This window comes from Salminus brasiliensis, chromosome 18 (assembly GCF_030463535.1).
Source record: "Salminus brasiliensis chromosome 18, fSalBra1.hap2, whole genome shotgun sequence".
Lineage (NCBI taxonomy): Eukaryota > Metazoa > Chordata > Actinopteri > Characiformes > Bryconidae > Salminus > Salminus brasiliensis.
Genome location: NC_132895.1, coordinates 23,488,447 through 23,505,338, shown reverse-complemented (window position 1 = coordinate 23,505,338; position 16,892 = coordinate 23,488,447). Strand labels below are relative to the sequence as shown.

General features: G+C 42.5%; 1 protein-coding gene across 2 annotated transcripts in view; it reads left to right on the top strand.

The window, feature by feature from the left end:
* Positions 1-13,000, top strand: part of ubtd2 (ubiquitin domain containing 2) — a 31,055-nt gene extending 18,055 nt beyond the window's left edge. For both annotated transcript variants that reach the window (XM_072661743.1, XM_072661744.1), the window contains exons 2-3: positions 2,758-2,994; positions 11,117-13,000. In XM_072661743.1, the coding sequence (XP_072517844.1) occupies positions 2,758-2,994; positions 11,117-11,532 (653 nt within the window). In that variant the 3' untranslated portion in view covers positions 11,533-13,000. The remainder of the gene's footprint in view (positions 1-2,757; positions 2,995-11,116) is intronic.
* Positions 13,001-16,892: the final 3,892 nt, after the last annotated feature.

Here is a 16,892-nt window from a genome sequence, read left to right as displayed (position 1 = left end):
AAGTCAAAGATCTGCCAACAGGTATGAGGGGTTTTTTTTTGCGTTGGCTCACCATTGCTTCGAACTCTGCCTTAGACACTGGGGTGACAGGATCTTGATGAGATGTAGCTCTTGTAAATTGGCATTAGAGAACACCATGGCTTGAAGCATTTGTAGTCTATGATTTCTAAACCTACTTGTTTTTCTGTGAGCTCACAGTCTCTGTGGGGAGTAGCTTCATGCTGTTTGCATGGTGGTCGGCCTTTGCTCATCTTCAGCAGGGTAGAGTAGGGTCATCATCGAAGGGGAGGGAAGGGTTTCTCTATGTGTTGCAGCCTTGCACAGCAGGAAATAAGCATTTCTGACACTGACATAAATGCAGGAAGCAGACTGTTTGGACCGTTCGGTTGGTCAAGCTCAAGACTAGAGTTGATTAGTGTCTGTGAGATCATTGTTCACGTCCACCCTGCCTCTGTCTATGTCTCTGTCTTTCCCTCCCGGTCTGTAGCGACTTTTTCTGGGTCATGGGGAAAAAGTGCTGTTCTGATTCATTGGTAGTGACTGAATTATTGATGGCCAGCGGCTGCAGTTAAACTCTGCCCGCTGGTGAAGGTTGGCTTAGAGTGACTCTTTTGAAAAACAGGTAGCGCTATTGCAGGGCTGTTCAGGAACTCTGTCATGGTGCAGCTTTCAATGCTGTGAACCAGTTCATAAAAAGGTTTCAGCGAGGCTTTGATGGAGAAGATCCCTCCAAACTGAACGTAAAGGACCTTTTATATCTTGCAGAAATAAAATCCGAAGGTAGCTTCACACACTGATGCTATCTGAGGCCTATTTTCCGTTCAATCCCAACGCATTTCAGATAGCACTGGCGTTACTAGCTCTTTCATTCAGATCTACTCAAACAGTGATCTCTCCTAGAGTGCTTCACAGTTTTTGTGCATGACGCAACATCGCTACAGTGTTTAACGTAATATTAACAAATATTTTGCGTAACTGTGAATGACTCCATGATTCTTCCAAGTTGCCTGGTGGTCCAAACACTGTAGTCGCTCATGCAATAAACCTTCGACGTCATACAATGTACTTGGATCTGATCAGAGCTGCCACCATCTTGCCGAAAATACAGCTGCTGTTCGTAATAGCATTAGCAAGCACTGAACTCGCTGGATCTCTTGATTTGTTACATTGTGTTCTACTCTGTAAGGTTGCATATAATGGCAGCCAGATGTTTTCCCCAATAAATCGCTTTCTCACAGAGGCAGCTCTGGCTGCCCACTGATGTAACTGCTGGGACTTCAGTCTCCCGTATAATTCAGTCAGCGCTCTCGAATCCTGGAGTTTGCAAACAGAGCAGACCCAGTACATGTTTGGGCCTGTAGCCTTGTGCTGTGATGGATGTTACTAATGCTGTGCATTCTTTTCCAGTGTAGCGAGTTCATTTACTGAGGGAAATGCCCCTTTTTTGGAATATCTCAAAGGGCCTGGGCAGCATGGAGAGTTTTGGCAAATAGATACATGAGGAAGGGAGGCCGCGTTTGACCCTCACAGCAAACAGCACCATTTCTCTATGGCCTAATTTTTCTATTCTGCAGTTATACTGTACTATATATACTTGGGTCGTGATACGATAGACACTGAATTGCAACATCTGCTGTATCATTGAGCAGCTTTGGCCATCCATTCACTCGATAATGCAGTTTTAGGCAACTTGAAGGGGAGGTTTTTAAGAACGTTTACAGTGTTTTTGTATGAATGGGCCAAATGCGGCTTTTTGGAAACGCTATCGTAACAGTGTCATCCTGCGCATGCTTGTTGTTGACTCACCACTGTAACCTACCGAGCCTGCTCAGGAGGGGTGTGGGCGACTTGCACCACTGACAGGTGAAGCAAAGAACATTGATTATCTTCATCTACGGTGGCATCTGTCAAGGGGTGGGATATATTAGGCAGCAAGTGAACAGTCAGTTCTTGAAGGTGATTAGTGGGAAGCAGTAAGGGTAGTGGTGGCTCAGTGGATAGAGCGCTGGGCATCTGATGACAGGGTTGTGGGTTTGATACCCAGGTTTGGTGCGCTGCTACTGTTGGAGCCCTAACTTTCTCTGCTTCCCAAGCGCCGCAGCGACTCATATCTTTGGTATCATTGTATATCAATGTCCTATATTACTGTGTGTGTGTTTGCTCACTAGAGGGTATGTGTGCGTTCACTGCACAGCTGGGTTTAGGGCGGAGGCCAAATTCCATCTGTGGTAAAAAGGGTGAAGCATGAGGAAGTTCATGACTTTGACGGGGGTCAGATTATGATGGCAAGACAAAAGGGGGCAGAGCATCTCCCAAACGCCATGTCTCAATTTCACAAATTAGCAGTCAGAATAGGCCAGCAATTTGTTTTGCATGTTTTGGCTACATTCAACTTTACATGAAGGCTTAAGCATATGCTTAAGTTTTTATTCTGTTTGTTTGTTTGTTTTAAGGATTGAGCAATTTTGCTTTGTTTGTAAAAATGACCTGAAAGACTAATTTAGTACATTTAATACCAATAATGTGATGCCCTAAAATAATATTCAGAAAATTTTCCACCTGCTCATCCCACATATTCTAATTGAAATTTGTATGAGAGGAAAACACTGATGTGATGACAGGCTGTCGTACCTGTTGGAAATGTCCTGCCGAAGTACAGTCATTAGTACAGTCAGTCATTTGCTTCTTGAGTTTGCTTCTAAATATATCCACTTGCTTTTCTAACATCAGCGTTGCTCTCTGTTGTTCTCTCTGTAGTGGCACTGGGGCGTAACCAGCCCCTGAAGCGAGAGAAGCCCAAATGGAAGAGTGACTACCCAATGACAGACGGCCAGCTGCGGAGCAAGCGCGATGAGTTCTGGGACACGGCGCCTGCCTTTGAGGGTCGCAAGGAAATCTGGGATGCGCTCAAAGCTGCTGCCCAAGCCTTCGAGAGCAACGATCACGAGCTTGCTCAAGCCATCATTGACGGGGCCAGCATTACTCTTCCACATGGTACAGGAACCGTTACTTCTAAATGCTGATGTTAACCCACTGAAGTTCTCGCACTTTCATATATATTTTACCCACATGTCGAAATGCTCAGAAAAGCCTATATAGAGAGACCTCGTGATATAGAGCACTGTGTGAAGAGATAGTCTGATCCTGAAAAAATGAGGTCTTGTTAGATAATCCTTATATTTCTTGTGAAAACATGGCTTTACTCTTTGTTATTGGTGCTTGAAGTGGGTTTAGCTTCACAGAAGTAGTGGGGAAAAATTTTAATTGTTTATGAATGGCAAGAGACAGAGAACGGGTTGTACTTTAGTTAGTTTCACACTAAACCCTAGATGGACACACCATTCCACCACTTACAGATGAGAGGCAGCGGACAGAAATACCAATCCACCATTTAGACACAATGAAAGGCAGAGACGAGTATCTCGACTCAACTCCACAGCCTCGTGAGTCACATACAATTTTGTATTATGATGCATTGGAAAGGGTGGACGCTATAAATATTGCTATGCTGTATTTTCACAAAGATATTAATAGAAACATTGAGAAACACTGAATTTGGGATACAAATTCAACTGATTCTAGGAGCTTTTACAGAATCTAGTAGTATAGGGAGAAATAACTGCCAAATGTAAAGGTTCCAAAAAAATGACAAGTGTCTTTTTGACATGTTTTATTAAAGTAGTTGGCCTTTAATTAAATTATAGACATGCTGAAGATTGTTAGAACACATATAACACATGTATTTTAAATACGGTTGTAACATTGGAGCCATCTCTGTTACTCATTAGCCTGTTTTTTGAGGTTTTATTTTGCACAAAAAGTAGAATATATTAAATATATGAAATGCTGTCAAAAAAGGATGTTATTTTGTTTCCCAGTTTTAGATTTGTCCATGTGTATTTCTGTCCTCTTCATTATCATGCATGAAAGAACCACAACCAGCTAGCACTGTATACCAACAGAGGGCGCCCTGTCTGACTGCCATTCTTGTATGGAGCTCCTCTTAATTTTATCTGGACTGTACAGACTTCCTCCAGATATGCTGCCATCTGGGCCTTTATAAAACACTCAAGGTCTTTGTGACTGCAGTGGCTCAGTCCCAGCTGGTGTTTGTCTTGTAGCATGCTGACTTCATTAATGTATGAAAACGCCACTACAGAAACAAGAGGCCTTCTCCCCGGCGCTAGATCAGCCGAGACGCAGAGTTGAAGCCGCAGCCACGTCAGTCTAAGAATAAGCTGGTACTAAGGAGCCCGAATGACTCAAATGAGGGGGGGGGGCAAATACCTCAGAAAAAAAAACTAGACGCTCTCATTCACATCATTTAAGAAGGTTGACAAGGTCAGCTTCTTCTCATGTATCATTTTAGAGGATGTGGACATATTTAAAATAGCGGCTGAAACATGAGGCTCTTCCAAGCGGTCGGCGGTGTTTGTCATCTGTTCCCAGCGCCGACTGAGGAACACTGCTCTTGCATCTCTCTTTGAAGATTGCTCGCTAATTAACAGAGCTAAATTCAGGCCGAGGTGTGCTGTTTTCCCTTCTTTTACAGTTCAGCCTGCCTGTCCTTGCTGATGCTTTTCCTTTCCCTCACCTCTGTCATTATCGTTATAGTTACGTCGTGTACCCATGCCAGGCTCTCTGAAATGAAGCTTGGATGTAGCTAATTTCTTTGATTAGATTTGGTTTCTGAAGAGAGCAAATTTGATTTCACACAACTGTAATCTGGAAAGGTTTCCACTGATTGATTGCTCACAGTGTGTTATGTAACCACTGCCTCCAGTAAGCTGTAATTCTAACAAGCAATAATGTTTTTTCTTCATATCTAATGCAAAACAGCATAGTCTGTTTTTCTGAAAACCCTTAAGAACAAACTTAAAGGGTAATTCCACCATTTTTAGGAAACGTCCTGCATAATTTAGACATTTAAGATGTGAACAAACACATTTGGAGTAGTTTGGTGTTAAATGGTTCATGGATGAGAATGTACTTTTTTTTTGTTCACAGTGGTGGTGATGGGAAGCAGGGGTCACAATGTCTACAAGACAACTAATATAGCCACTTAATGTATGTCTTAATTTTATGATTAATGTGGGTAATGAAAAAATAGAGGTAAATCTGAGGAAAAAATACTCTATTCCTTATCACAAAAAGTGTCTCAGGCAACCCACACCATATTATTAACCATTCAGTTTTATGGACTTTCTGTAATGTACATCTTTTAACGTCCTTTTAACCCCTCATGTTGCATGACTGTTATTACACTTTAAGGATTACTAATCGGTAACTACATACATAGCAGTGTCAATTTGCAAGTTCTAATGGGGGGTGGGGGGTGCCAAGAACCACCGGTGCTTCAGAGGACTTTAAGAGGTTAGTAATGTAGAAATGTGTGGTGGAATTCCCATCCAAGTTCAGTTCAGAGTTCACATCTTTGGTGACACCAGCCAGCTGGCTATTGTAGTGGTTATCGTATAGTTTTATAAACTGTAAGGAACTAATTGTGCATGCAATTGCAGACACACAGAACCCTCCAGAAGTATTGGGACAGCAGAGTCAAAAAAGATTGTTCCCTGCACATGCAGGCACTGCGAATTGAAGATAATTGGCTCGATGCCTCCAGTTGCGTTAAATGAATTCACATAATAGATCAGTGAGTGAGTATTCTGGGCTTAGGCACTTGTCTTTGGGGTCTTTCTTTGAAGTCAGGAGGGATAAACAAACAGGGAGACTCAGCGAGTGTCTAATGAAAGAAGAGCAAAAGCAATTAAGATGCTTATGAAAAAGAAAGGCTCAGTATCTTAAAAGCAAGAAACCACTGGTTTCTGAAATGACCTGGTTCGCTGAGAAAAGCTTCTACAGCTGAGTAAAAACACGAGCAATTTCTAAATTCTGAAAAGTTTGTAATTTAGGATGCTGAGGGTAGAATGATGGCTTCTGTATGCATCTTTATCAATCCTTTTTTTTCTTAATTGAGGTCATATATAGCCCTCACTACTCAAATACTCAAAGCTTGTAGGATACAGAAATGTAGCAACAGCTGATGGGGACAGCTTTTTCGGGTCCTATGGAAACCGTAGACATTGTGGTAGAAACGGCAGATGGATCCACAGATCCCCGTTGAGTTAAAAAATAGAACTCGACGTCAGATTGCTGAGCAGTAAATTCCTTTGAGTCCTAGTTTGTAGATTTAACATCATAGACGACGTGTTAAGGCTGCAGTTTTATATTCCGCTCATCAATGAACCTTGATTTCCAGGCAGCAGTATTGCATAAGGCAGACTTTGGCATGAAATGCCTAGAACCACCACCACCACCATGTCCCCCAACCAGCTTTGGTCATCCCACTGAGTCATTCGTTTTTTTGACACGCAAAAAAGATAGAGAAGTGCGCTGAGGTGGGATTACTCTTATAAGTCAAGCTCCCCCCCCCCCCCTTGTGTTCATGCTGAAAGCCAACAATCATTGATACCACAATGAGGTTGTACCACATCATTTTACGTTTTATTTTATTTAATTTAATAGTAAAATTAGTAGAAAATAAAATAAAATAGTAGACAATTCTGGGTTTTTAAACATTTTAAGCCTTTAAATAGTTCTCCATACACATCTCGATTGTTAATAACTCATTCAAAGCTTCTTCAGGTGGCCAGAAGTGGTTCCTCTGTGGTATTACATCAGAGAAGCCCTTTGGCACCTTTATTTTTAACAGTGTAAGTAAACCAAAAGGTATGAAGATGCTTGGTACGCAAATGTGCCTTGTGCTGCTGTTTATGAATAAAAATGGCAGTAGAAGGTGCATGTGAGTGCGTGTCGAAAAAGTAGGTCTGTGGTCAGCAGGTTGTTCACAGAAATTTTCAGCAGACCTCCCCTTCGTGACCCGATCTAACCTTAATCCCACTGCAGTGCTCAAGCCCCCCACGGAGGAAAGCAAAAACTCTACGAAACGGAGTCATAGTGAATGTCCGCGGTCTCGTCAGCAATGAGACAATTTCTCTCACACAGCTAAAGTTAAAGGAAAGAATCGCGGGCGGGGGGCAGTGGGGGGGGGGCAGCCCCCCGACCTCACTGCAGGGGCTTCTCGTTTTTCAACCTCAGGCCTCGGGGGTTAATAGCGTGGCTTCAGAAGAGCAGTGTGGCCTTATTTATAGCAGTGAAAGACAGCACTCCAAGACTCACCCAGCTAAAAGGTCAAACCATGGAGTTTACCCCCCCACCCCACTCCTCATTTACCACCGACTGTCAGCGAAGGTGGGGTCAGGCCGCTCTCTAGCTGTCTGGCCGCTGAGGAACGCAAGATGAAGAAAACGGCACAAGATAAATGGGCTACAACACGTTGCCAGTGACCTTGAGGCTTCTTTCAAATGCTTTCACTCAGCTGGAGTGTAAAGCATTCGACGCACTCGAATTTTGGGTGGTGGAGTGCTTCCATTCGAGACAAGTCGAGTGCCCTCACAGCTCCACCAAATATGGCTCCTCGAATATTAGCTGCCCACTGAGGATGTCAAGTGATGGTCACTTTTATCCTGTCCTCAATGGTCTTATTCTATACTGCAAGACATTGTGCTTTGTGGACCCATTTTCGTGGTGTGTTTGCGGGCCTCTCAAGAGAGATTCAAGTTGGAGAGCGTATAAAAGACACCTCAAAGAGGCTCTCAGTACCCACATGTGATGTACTGGCAGTAATGTAGCCAGCTTGTCTGCGGCCTTCCCGGGCTTTTGATGTGGTGATTGTTCATAGCCATCTGGTCTTATTCATTCTCCTCAGCGCTGGGAACTGAACAGGAGCCAGAATAGAGTCTCTGGCAGAGTCAGGGAAAAACGGGTATGGCAGTGCGTCAGAGTTGTTGTTGTTCTGACCCCTCTGGTAGAACATCATGTGTTGGCATATAATTGGTAATATCTTGGCTGTTTTTAATCCATGTAAAGCACAGAAGAGGTAACGGCCAATAACAACAAACACGCAAGGACCTCAACGTAATTGTGTTTCGGCTGGAATTAACGTAGAGTAAATCGTCCATTTCGGTCAAATATACAGGAGACAGATTAATTATAACCTCTCAGATTTGACAACTAGGTCTTCATAAAATATGTTATAGTCAAAGGTAGGGATGCTCCGATCCATCTTTTTCTCTTACGATACAGATACTGATACATGAACTTTGCATTTCAGCTGATACCGATCCGATACCATTGTTGAATTCATAAGTCATATCCCTGACCATCTGGGAGAGACTTTAGGCATCAAGATTGACGTAATCATTCCTTTATTAACTTTGTAAAACAAACAATTATAAATGAACCCAATTCATTTGTGTGGCACAGTGTTGTCTGGGCTCAGTATTTTTATTCTGAAATTTAAGGTGTAAAGAGGAGCCTAAAGAGGAGCTGAAGACAAGCTGGATTACTCGCTGTTAGTTGACGACAGGTCGAGGGCACTGGTTAGATAGGGGGAGTCTTGCTGTTTGCTATGATATGTGTTTGATGTCTGTAGGTTACTCTGATCCCGGGCTATGAAGCCTAGAATTCCGGTGGTGTGAGAATCTGGTTCTGTGAATGGATCGGTCATTTGAATCAGACTGAGTTGCCGATACCTGATCCAGCTAATTTTGTTAGTATCAGAACCGATATCAGCAGTGCATCCCTAGTGAACGGTATGTCATTTCCAATCAAACATATGTAGATGAGATGTAATTACAGTATTTCCATACAGTAAAAATAAGGAGTGGGTGAAAATGTGCCTTATCTTAATATGCTTATAACCATAAGCATAGGGATGCACTGCTGATATCGGTTCTGATACTAACAAAATTAGCTGAATCAGGTATCGGAAACTCTGAACTCATTTTTCAAGCATTCAGCATTATAAACTGTACAATATGTGAAAAAAAAAATACACTGCTCTAGCCACAGGGTAATAAATTAGCCCCAAGTTCTGTATCGGGAAACTGAGCAATTCTTTGAGAAGAACAGACCTACTCTTTCGACAATTGGGAACAGACAACATGGTCTGAAGGCTTTTGTGTGCTTTCACAGTCGTTAATACCCCTCCAGATGTAGAGAAAGGAGTAACAGACCATCTAAGGTGTGAATTCTGTGGTCATTGCATCAGCACCAGCTTTCTAAATAGGAAGTCCTGGCAATTTTTTTACCTAACAATCTTTCATCCATAGCTTGAGAGTTGAGCTTTTACTCTGCTTATCTTTGCTCATGTGCATCAGCTTTCCAGCAGTGCTCCATCGTCCTGAGGCCCTTTTTTCCAGGGGAAATATTCTGCCCATGCTATGTGCTTTTGATATTTTAGCAGAGTACCTCTAAAATATGCAGGCCTGGAATGAGTAGGACATTGGACCGTGTTGCTGCTCACACATACAATAGCAAGGTTCAACTGAGGTAACGAAAAAGATAAATCCCCGAATTCCTTAGAAGCTTCCTCCAAGGTGTCTTGGGTAAACCTCAACAAAAGACCAAAAGAATGCTTTATAAATTGCCTTTTAAATAAAGTGACTGAATAATTTAGGCTTAAAAGGTCTAGGAGAGGGGAAGGGAAGTAGTGGAACAAAGTTTCAATATTATTATGTTACTTTTATCCGTTTATTCTTTATGGAGTTCCTCTGAGTAACTTTCGTGCAGAAAAGCACAATACCATTGTGCATGCCTGACTAAATTTGTCAGGGGTCTGTTTGATGAAAGCAGCAAATAAAAAAAAAATAAAAAACTGCATTTTTAGACGTGGAAGCAAAAGCCTCTGTCAAGATGTTAAGAGGAAGTTTCTGCCCTGTGTGAAAAGACGGGCATCATCTTTAGTCATGTCGGTCGCGGTCACGTCTTCAGCTCACGTGTTCCTGTTTGTCCTCTATCTGAGAGCTAAAATAGAAAGTCCTGCAGATAGATTGTCCTCTCCCTTTTGTCCCCTTTTGGTCCAGAGGAAAAACTCCGGGACTTCAGGATGATCTTATGCGTCAGTCTTTCTAAATGGGTTTTTTTTTTTACTTCAAACGTTCATTTAGGGAACAGAAATAGAGAACTGTTCAGAAGGTGACAGTGAGAAGTCAGGATTGCTTTGACGTTGGTCTTTGGTTGATCTTTTCGGTGTATAGGGACGTGTTTCATGTGCCCCACACATTTTCATGTACAGTGTGTAAATGTAAAATGTGATCAACAACCAAAAGTGATATCATTGGTTTTGATATCGGGGCACTTCCCAGCTGAAACTATTCGGTCATGGAGTTCTACCGAGCCAGTTTTAATCTTATGTCATACACTTCCAGGGAGAAACGTGTCTGGTAATATTGGAACTTCTTGATTACTCTTTGCTGTAGATCCCTGCTGTGTAGTTTCCTCTCCGCTTAATTGGCTGGTTCCTAATTTTAGGAGTTGTTATAATAGTTGTGCTCCTTTTCACGTGAATGCTGAAAGAATTGCTGTCAAACAAAAATCTTCGCTTTTGACTTGGATGAATGGACCATTGGAAATGCTCTAAAATGAATCTTTTTACATTAACTTTCACTTAAAATTAAAGTGTTTTCCTTCTCATGTGACACTGCTATTAGTTTATATCAGATATCAGTTTCTTTGTTTTTTAAAATCTTGTTATAGTAATACACAGTAATCTTTTCTGTACGCCTTAGGCTTTAGTCCTGTTTAACTGAAGGCACTGCAGCAAAGTTTCAATAAAAAAAATATTGTGTTAAAGGTTTTTAGTGGCCGTTTTTAAAAACTGGCACCACCTAGTACATTTTGACAATTGATCCTACTGTGTATCCAGGATGTGTCTTTAAATATTGTAATATTATATTTTTGCCATAACAGTAATACTAGCATTCATAGTTACATTTGTATCGCACCAAAGGGTAGTTTTATATGGTATTTTATATGGTATTTTAAAATCAAATACAATTAAAGTTAACAATCATTTCATAAATATTAAGAGAAGCTGGTTTGCATTAGCTTAGTTAGCATGATAACAGTCTGCTGACCCCAGAACAAGTGCAAATCTGGGTGACAGAAAGTCTCTTAAAATCCTTTAGATTCAGAATGTTCATCCTTGAGCAAGATTTTATGGTGCCCTAACTCACTCAGTTTCCTGTGTCTCTGTTTCTGTTGTCCTGTGTAGGTGCTCTGACGGAGTGCTATGATGAGCTGGGCAACCGCTACCAGCTACCCGTTTACTGCCTCTCCCCTCCGGTCAACATGATAGAGGAGAAGAGCGAAATGGAGACGCTGGAGGTGCCTGAGGCGCCGGCCAGCGAAGGCCAGGAGTGCCAGCTGCGGCTACGACTCTCCACGGGCCGAGACCTGCGCCTGGCCGTGCGCACCAGCGACAGCGTGCAGCACATGAAGCGGCGCCTGCAGGCCCAAGAGGGCGTGGCGGCTGGCAGCCAGCGCTGGTTCTTCTCGGGCCGCCCGCTCACCGATAAGATGAAGCTGGAAGAGCTGAAGATCTCTAGAGACTATGTGGTGCAGGTGATCGTCAGCCAGCCGCCAGGAACTCCACCCCCACAGCAGAACCCACCGCCTGTGGAGAACTAGCACCAGACTTGTTGGGGGGAGGGGGGGGGTGTCGTCGTCTTTTGTGAAACACACCCTAGGTCCAATGTAAAGGGTGGATATTGGATGTGAAGAACTCGATTTCAGAGCCTGTTTAAGGTCTTCTCTGGGTTTTGCTCTCAGCTGCACTCAACCCCACCACCTCCTGCAGCGCCTGCTCTTGCAAGGATTTGGAAATGCGCTGTGAGAAATCTCGAGCAGTCTTGTCTAGAATCATAGGGAGCTGAAGACTGTAATGATGCTCCTGGGAGCAGCTCCTGCAGGCCATCAGCAAAAGAAAGACTAGAGACGATTCCACAATGCCTCTAACTGAAACTTGAGTCGTTCTGGAAGGGCAAGGGATGGGCCAACCTTCCATTCCTTTTCTTGTGACAAGTGTATATGTCTGCAAGGCAGACCAGAACTACAGACATATTTGGCTCTTCTAAAGCTGGAAAAGCATCACGAGCAATCTACCGAGATGTACAGCCACACTTTGGCTTTTAACAAGTAAAGAATCACTTTTTGACAATGTGTTTTTTTTTTATTTGCTTTTTAATGGGAAATTGTACCAAAAAAAAAAGAAATAGGGAATTTGCGGCGGAAGAGGAAACCAACGAGATGTATCAGTTCTTAGTTTTGTTCTTCACGTTGGTTGGTCCAATCATATTGCTGTTTTTCTTTTTGTATTATTCTCAAGTCAGTGACTTTCTCTTGCACTCTAAACAATCCTCCAGCAGGTAGGCCTTTTTAGCGGTTATGCAGAGGGGATATTCATTTTCGGTGTGTGTAATAAATCGGCTATTTGGCCTTTTGCCTAGATCTTGGCCCGTGTGCTTTTACGCAGGGAAACCATCACGTAGTGCGGCCGGCTGCTGACCGCCGCCCATTCTCAAGCCCTCTGCCCTGTACGTTGCTGTTGGTCAGTCTCGCTGTTTTCCTGTGCCTGAGACGAGAAGCGAGACCGAGGCCCTGGGAAAAGATGTCAGCGCAGCCCTGCGCGCTTCAGCTTGCTGCGAAGAATTTAGTCAGCACCACAAGGTTGCCATGGCACCGTGTGGACGTGTGACATGAGAGCAGCGTGGTATTTAGAACAGGGTGTAATCATGCGCAGGGAAAGCGCAAAATGGAGGGATTTTTTTTTTTTACAGAGACGGAGGGGTGTGGGTGGGGATAGAGGAGGGGTGGCCGACTGTCTCTGCGCCACGCTTGGTGCTACGAAGGCAAATACGGACAGAGAAATTGGACGCGCAGCCTCTGAGGGACAAACTAACCACATGCGGCCGACGCAGATCCCCTCTGAATGTAGCTTCTCACGAGAGGAGGGCATTCTTGCAATTCCTTTGTACGTGTTTTTAAACGGCATCAAGGCGCCTGTTCCTGTCGAGAGAGAATCGCACAGACGATGGCATATTTTAATGATACAGAATGATGCGTTTTTAATTAAAATATGATGAACATTTGTACTCCAGCATGCTGCGGTTTCTGGTGTGTTTAATTCACATTGTTTTAAGTATCGCTTGCAGTGCGCAATGGTGTTGGGCTCCTACACGAGGCAACTCCGTTGACCACGACCCGTCATTGTCCTGATTGTGGTGTGAAAAGCCATACAACTGGGCCATACAATGGAAGCTCTCATCACTGCGGTTAAGAACTGACACACTATGTGGACGTCAGGGTATTTCGTATACAGTGTGTTTTCAAATGCACATATGAATGGGAATTCATCTACAACCCAACCGCAAGTGCCCAAGTATGCGCACTTCAGCGTTCAGCTCAGGACGCAGTTGCTTCAGCTTTAATCCTACCTCTTTTAAAAGGCTTTTCAAGGGAACGAGTGCCTTTGTGGACCAGCTCAGTAATCTCTTTCATCTTCTGATTGACGCTACAACACAAACAATAGTCTTTGTTTAGTGGCAAGGCTTGATATACTCCCTCCTCTTCTGCTTTGTCTGTAGTCAAACAACATGCGGCTACCACCAGCTTCTCTTCATTTGACACGAACCTAATTAGTCATTCTGAGTGTTACGGTTTCTGTTAATAATTAATGTTATTGAGGAACTGTGGTACTCCAGACCTGGACCATACGGAAGTAGAGGTTAATCCTATAAATCGACATTCATCATCAATGGCCGTCACCGCCAGTGTTAAGCAGGGGAGGTTTAAGGTCAGGAATCTTTTTTCTGTGTCAGAGGGTCACTCTTTCCTGTCATTTAGGGTCTTTCTGTCATTTAGTGGATTTGATTCTCTGGGCCTGTAAAAGAAAACCAGCAGGGCAGTGTATTCAACTGCGCTTCAATTTAATTCAACTATGCTGACTCACTCACAAGGTCGGTCAATGTAGTGTTAGGAATCTTGCCCAAGGACTCTTATTGGCAAAGCACAGCATAGTCACCCAGACCAGGAATCGTACCTCAGTGTCCCACATGATGTGGTAGTTTGGTGGCAGGTACTGGTGTTGTTGATTGTGCCAACCACATATTATAATACACCATTTTAATGAATTAAGAATATTTAGACATTAGAAATAAAATAAATGAAAAATAAATAAATGAATACATATATAAAATAAAAAACACTGACATACCAGCTCACATGCGATTATGGGCTCTCCTCTCCAAAGGGCAATATTGAGGTCAGCAAAAATGATTGAGGCCATGGTCAAATGTTTAACGGTAAGCAGAAAACGTAATTATCGTGTCAGGTGTCGTGTCACATGTTTTTAGTTTTAAGCATGGTGGAAGCTGCCAATGTGAGATACAGGTCGCTGTTTAGAAAGGAGGAATTAATTAAGTATTATGGACTCGAGGGTGCAGTAACTGCCTGTTTTCCATTCGGTTGTTTTTAAAATATTTTAATAAACAAACTTTTCCAAGGTAACTTTAGAATGAAGACCCGCCTAGAATATAAATATTGAAAGGTTTATTTAAATAGAAATATGTTTTGTAGAGCACAGTCTAACATTTACAGGAATGGGGTCATGTCAAACCTTGAAACCGCCTTTGTGTAGCATTTGAAAACACAGGCCACCCATAACAAGCTATGCAAGTTCAGGAATGATATATGCTACAAATCTATGGCCCTTGTGGAAATGCAGACTCTTTGGACCCATTTTCCATTTTTAAAAACATGTTTTAAAATAATCATTGTAGATTAAAAGGCTGTAAGTCTTAATGTAACACCGAATAACATTGTACACTGTATTATACAGAACTGTACACCTAAGCAAACTCAGCTCAGGTAAATTCTAGGGGAATAAGCAGTAGGAAAAAGTATCAGGTCTGTCGCTTATAGAACTAAAGCTTCTTCTTAATATACTCCAGCATCTCTCAGCATGGGAAGTGTTAGACTCTGTTCTTCACGTTTTGAGGCTCTCTTGGTCTAAAAGAAAATGTTAGATTGTTAAAAAAAAAGAGGTGTGAGCAACAGTGAAGCAGTCTGGAGCCAAAGCAGTACACTAAAACAATACAGTGAATCTCAAAAATGGTATTAAGAAATAAATGTCAGGGCTAAGAGGCAACTAAACGAAAGGTACATCACTGCTGCACTTTTGCTTTTGTGAGAAACGTGATCATGTCATTTAAAAGTACCAACAAAAGTACAAATCCAGCCAAACAGTACCCAGTAAACGAGTGAGCACGGGTGTTGTCCTATTGAAATGAGTTATTAATCTGTTATTACTAAGGTTTACTTAACTGCCATCCACAAAGCTTAGCAAAGCTTAGGCCACATCGTGGGATGAACAACGCAGAAAGGGCCCAAAATTACATCATTCCTTGAACCAAATGGAAGTGGCATTTCAAGGTCTAGTTATGCGAGGATGAGTGTTTTTCCATGTAGGTGTTGCCACTTCCGCAACATCTTGTGACATTTTAGGGAACAGGCCCTTTTTCTGGGCAGATCTGTGGCGATTTAGCCTTTTATTCATTCAGATTGACCTCATTTGGAAATGACCATGATGACTGTGACACTCATTGACACTTATTGTGTCAAAATGTCATGAATGGACCAACCTTTTTTTTGCATTTTTGCACTTCCACTGAAAGCTAAGAAGGGTTTTTCCTTCTCATGCAATGTTGCCGTTTTTTGGAGTTTCAAGATTTGGATCGCTGGACAGCTACGACATACGCAGTCCAGTGCTGGGGAGACTTTACACCTCTCTAGCCCACACCTAGCATTAGGCATGGTGCCAATAGATTCACGTTTATCTATTCTAGCGAGTCCTATTCCATTAACAGTAGCGCATTTGCTCATCTATGTCAATAGAATAGCTGTCCACAAAAACATTTGGCAGCCAGTTCAAAATGGACAACCATAAGGATCTGTGCTTCAAGGAAAGACAACCGGTGAACTGGTGCCAGGGTCATGTGAGTCCACTGCTCATTGATGTGATCAATGGAGGCCCCACCTCACAACTTACTTGAAGTATCTGTTGCTGAAGTCTTGGTGCCAGATACCACAGGAGCCCCTGCCTTGAAGGGTCAGAGCTTCCATAGTTGCACCAGGGGAACCTACACAGTCACACAAGACAAAGAAACCTTATCTGAACTGAACTGAATCAGAAAGAAACCAGATTCAGGACAAATTGATTGGATTTGTAAAATTGATCAAGTAAAGGCCTTTCGTATAGAAAGGTCAATCGGTTTTTGTCTTTTTGACCCCGTCATGCGTCTTGAGTATCAGGATATATCTGGATCAGGTCAAACCACATAAAACTGCAAGTGTAAACGCTTATAAACCAATACGCATTTAAACCAGATTGTCTCAGACCTCCTGAAACTCATTTAAGCCACCCAGTGCAACCCAAACACCAGTAATAATTGCTTTACCATGAGCACATTTGCATATTCCGTCCCAAACAGCAACACAGATACGAAGACGCATTTTGCTGTCAGATGTAAACTCATGCGGTTAAAATCTCATCAGGATACAATCCAGATACTACTCACATGAAGTGACCAGGTGTAGACGGCCATGAAGCTCAAACCTGTTGAGTCCATGCGCCTCAAGTAGACGCAGAGCCTTATTCACCAAGAATTCTTCTTAAGAAGTTTCTACCTAAAACCTTTTTGCGTTGTTTTTACCAAAATAATGAAGGAACGCTTCTGAAGAACACGTTTAAGAATATTCTTGGGAAGATAATGATTCTATTAGTAATTCATTTAAATCATTAATTCTATTGGTTATTAAGACAAAATAGGGACACACCACCAAACCATACTGAAAAACTCTGGAATTTCAGTATTTTACATTAGGAATGGGAGCCTTTTCACCACGTTCTATGCTGCGGTTTACTTGAAGTAAAAGGCACAAGTTATTTTGCAAACACATTATGACACAGCAGTGCAGTGAGAAAACCAGTA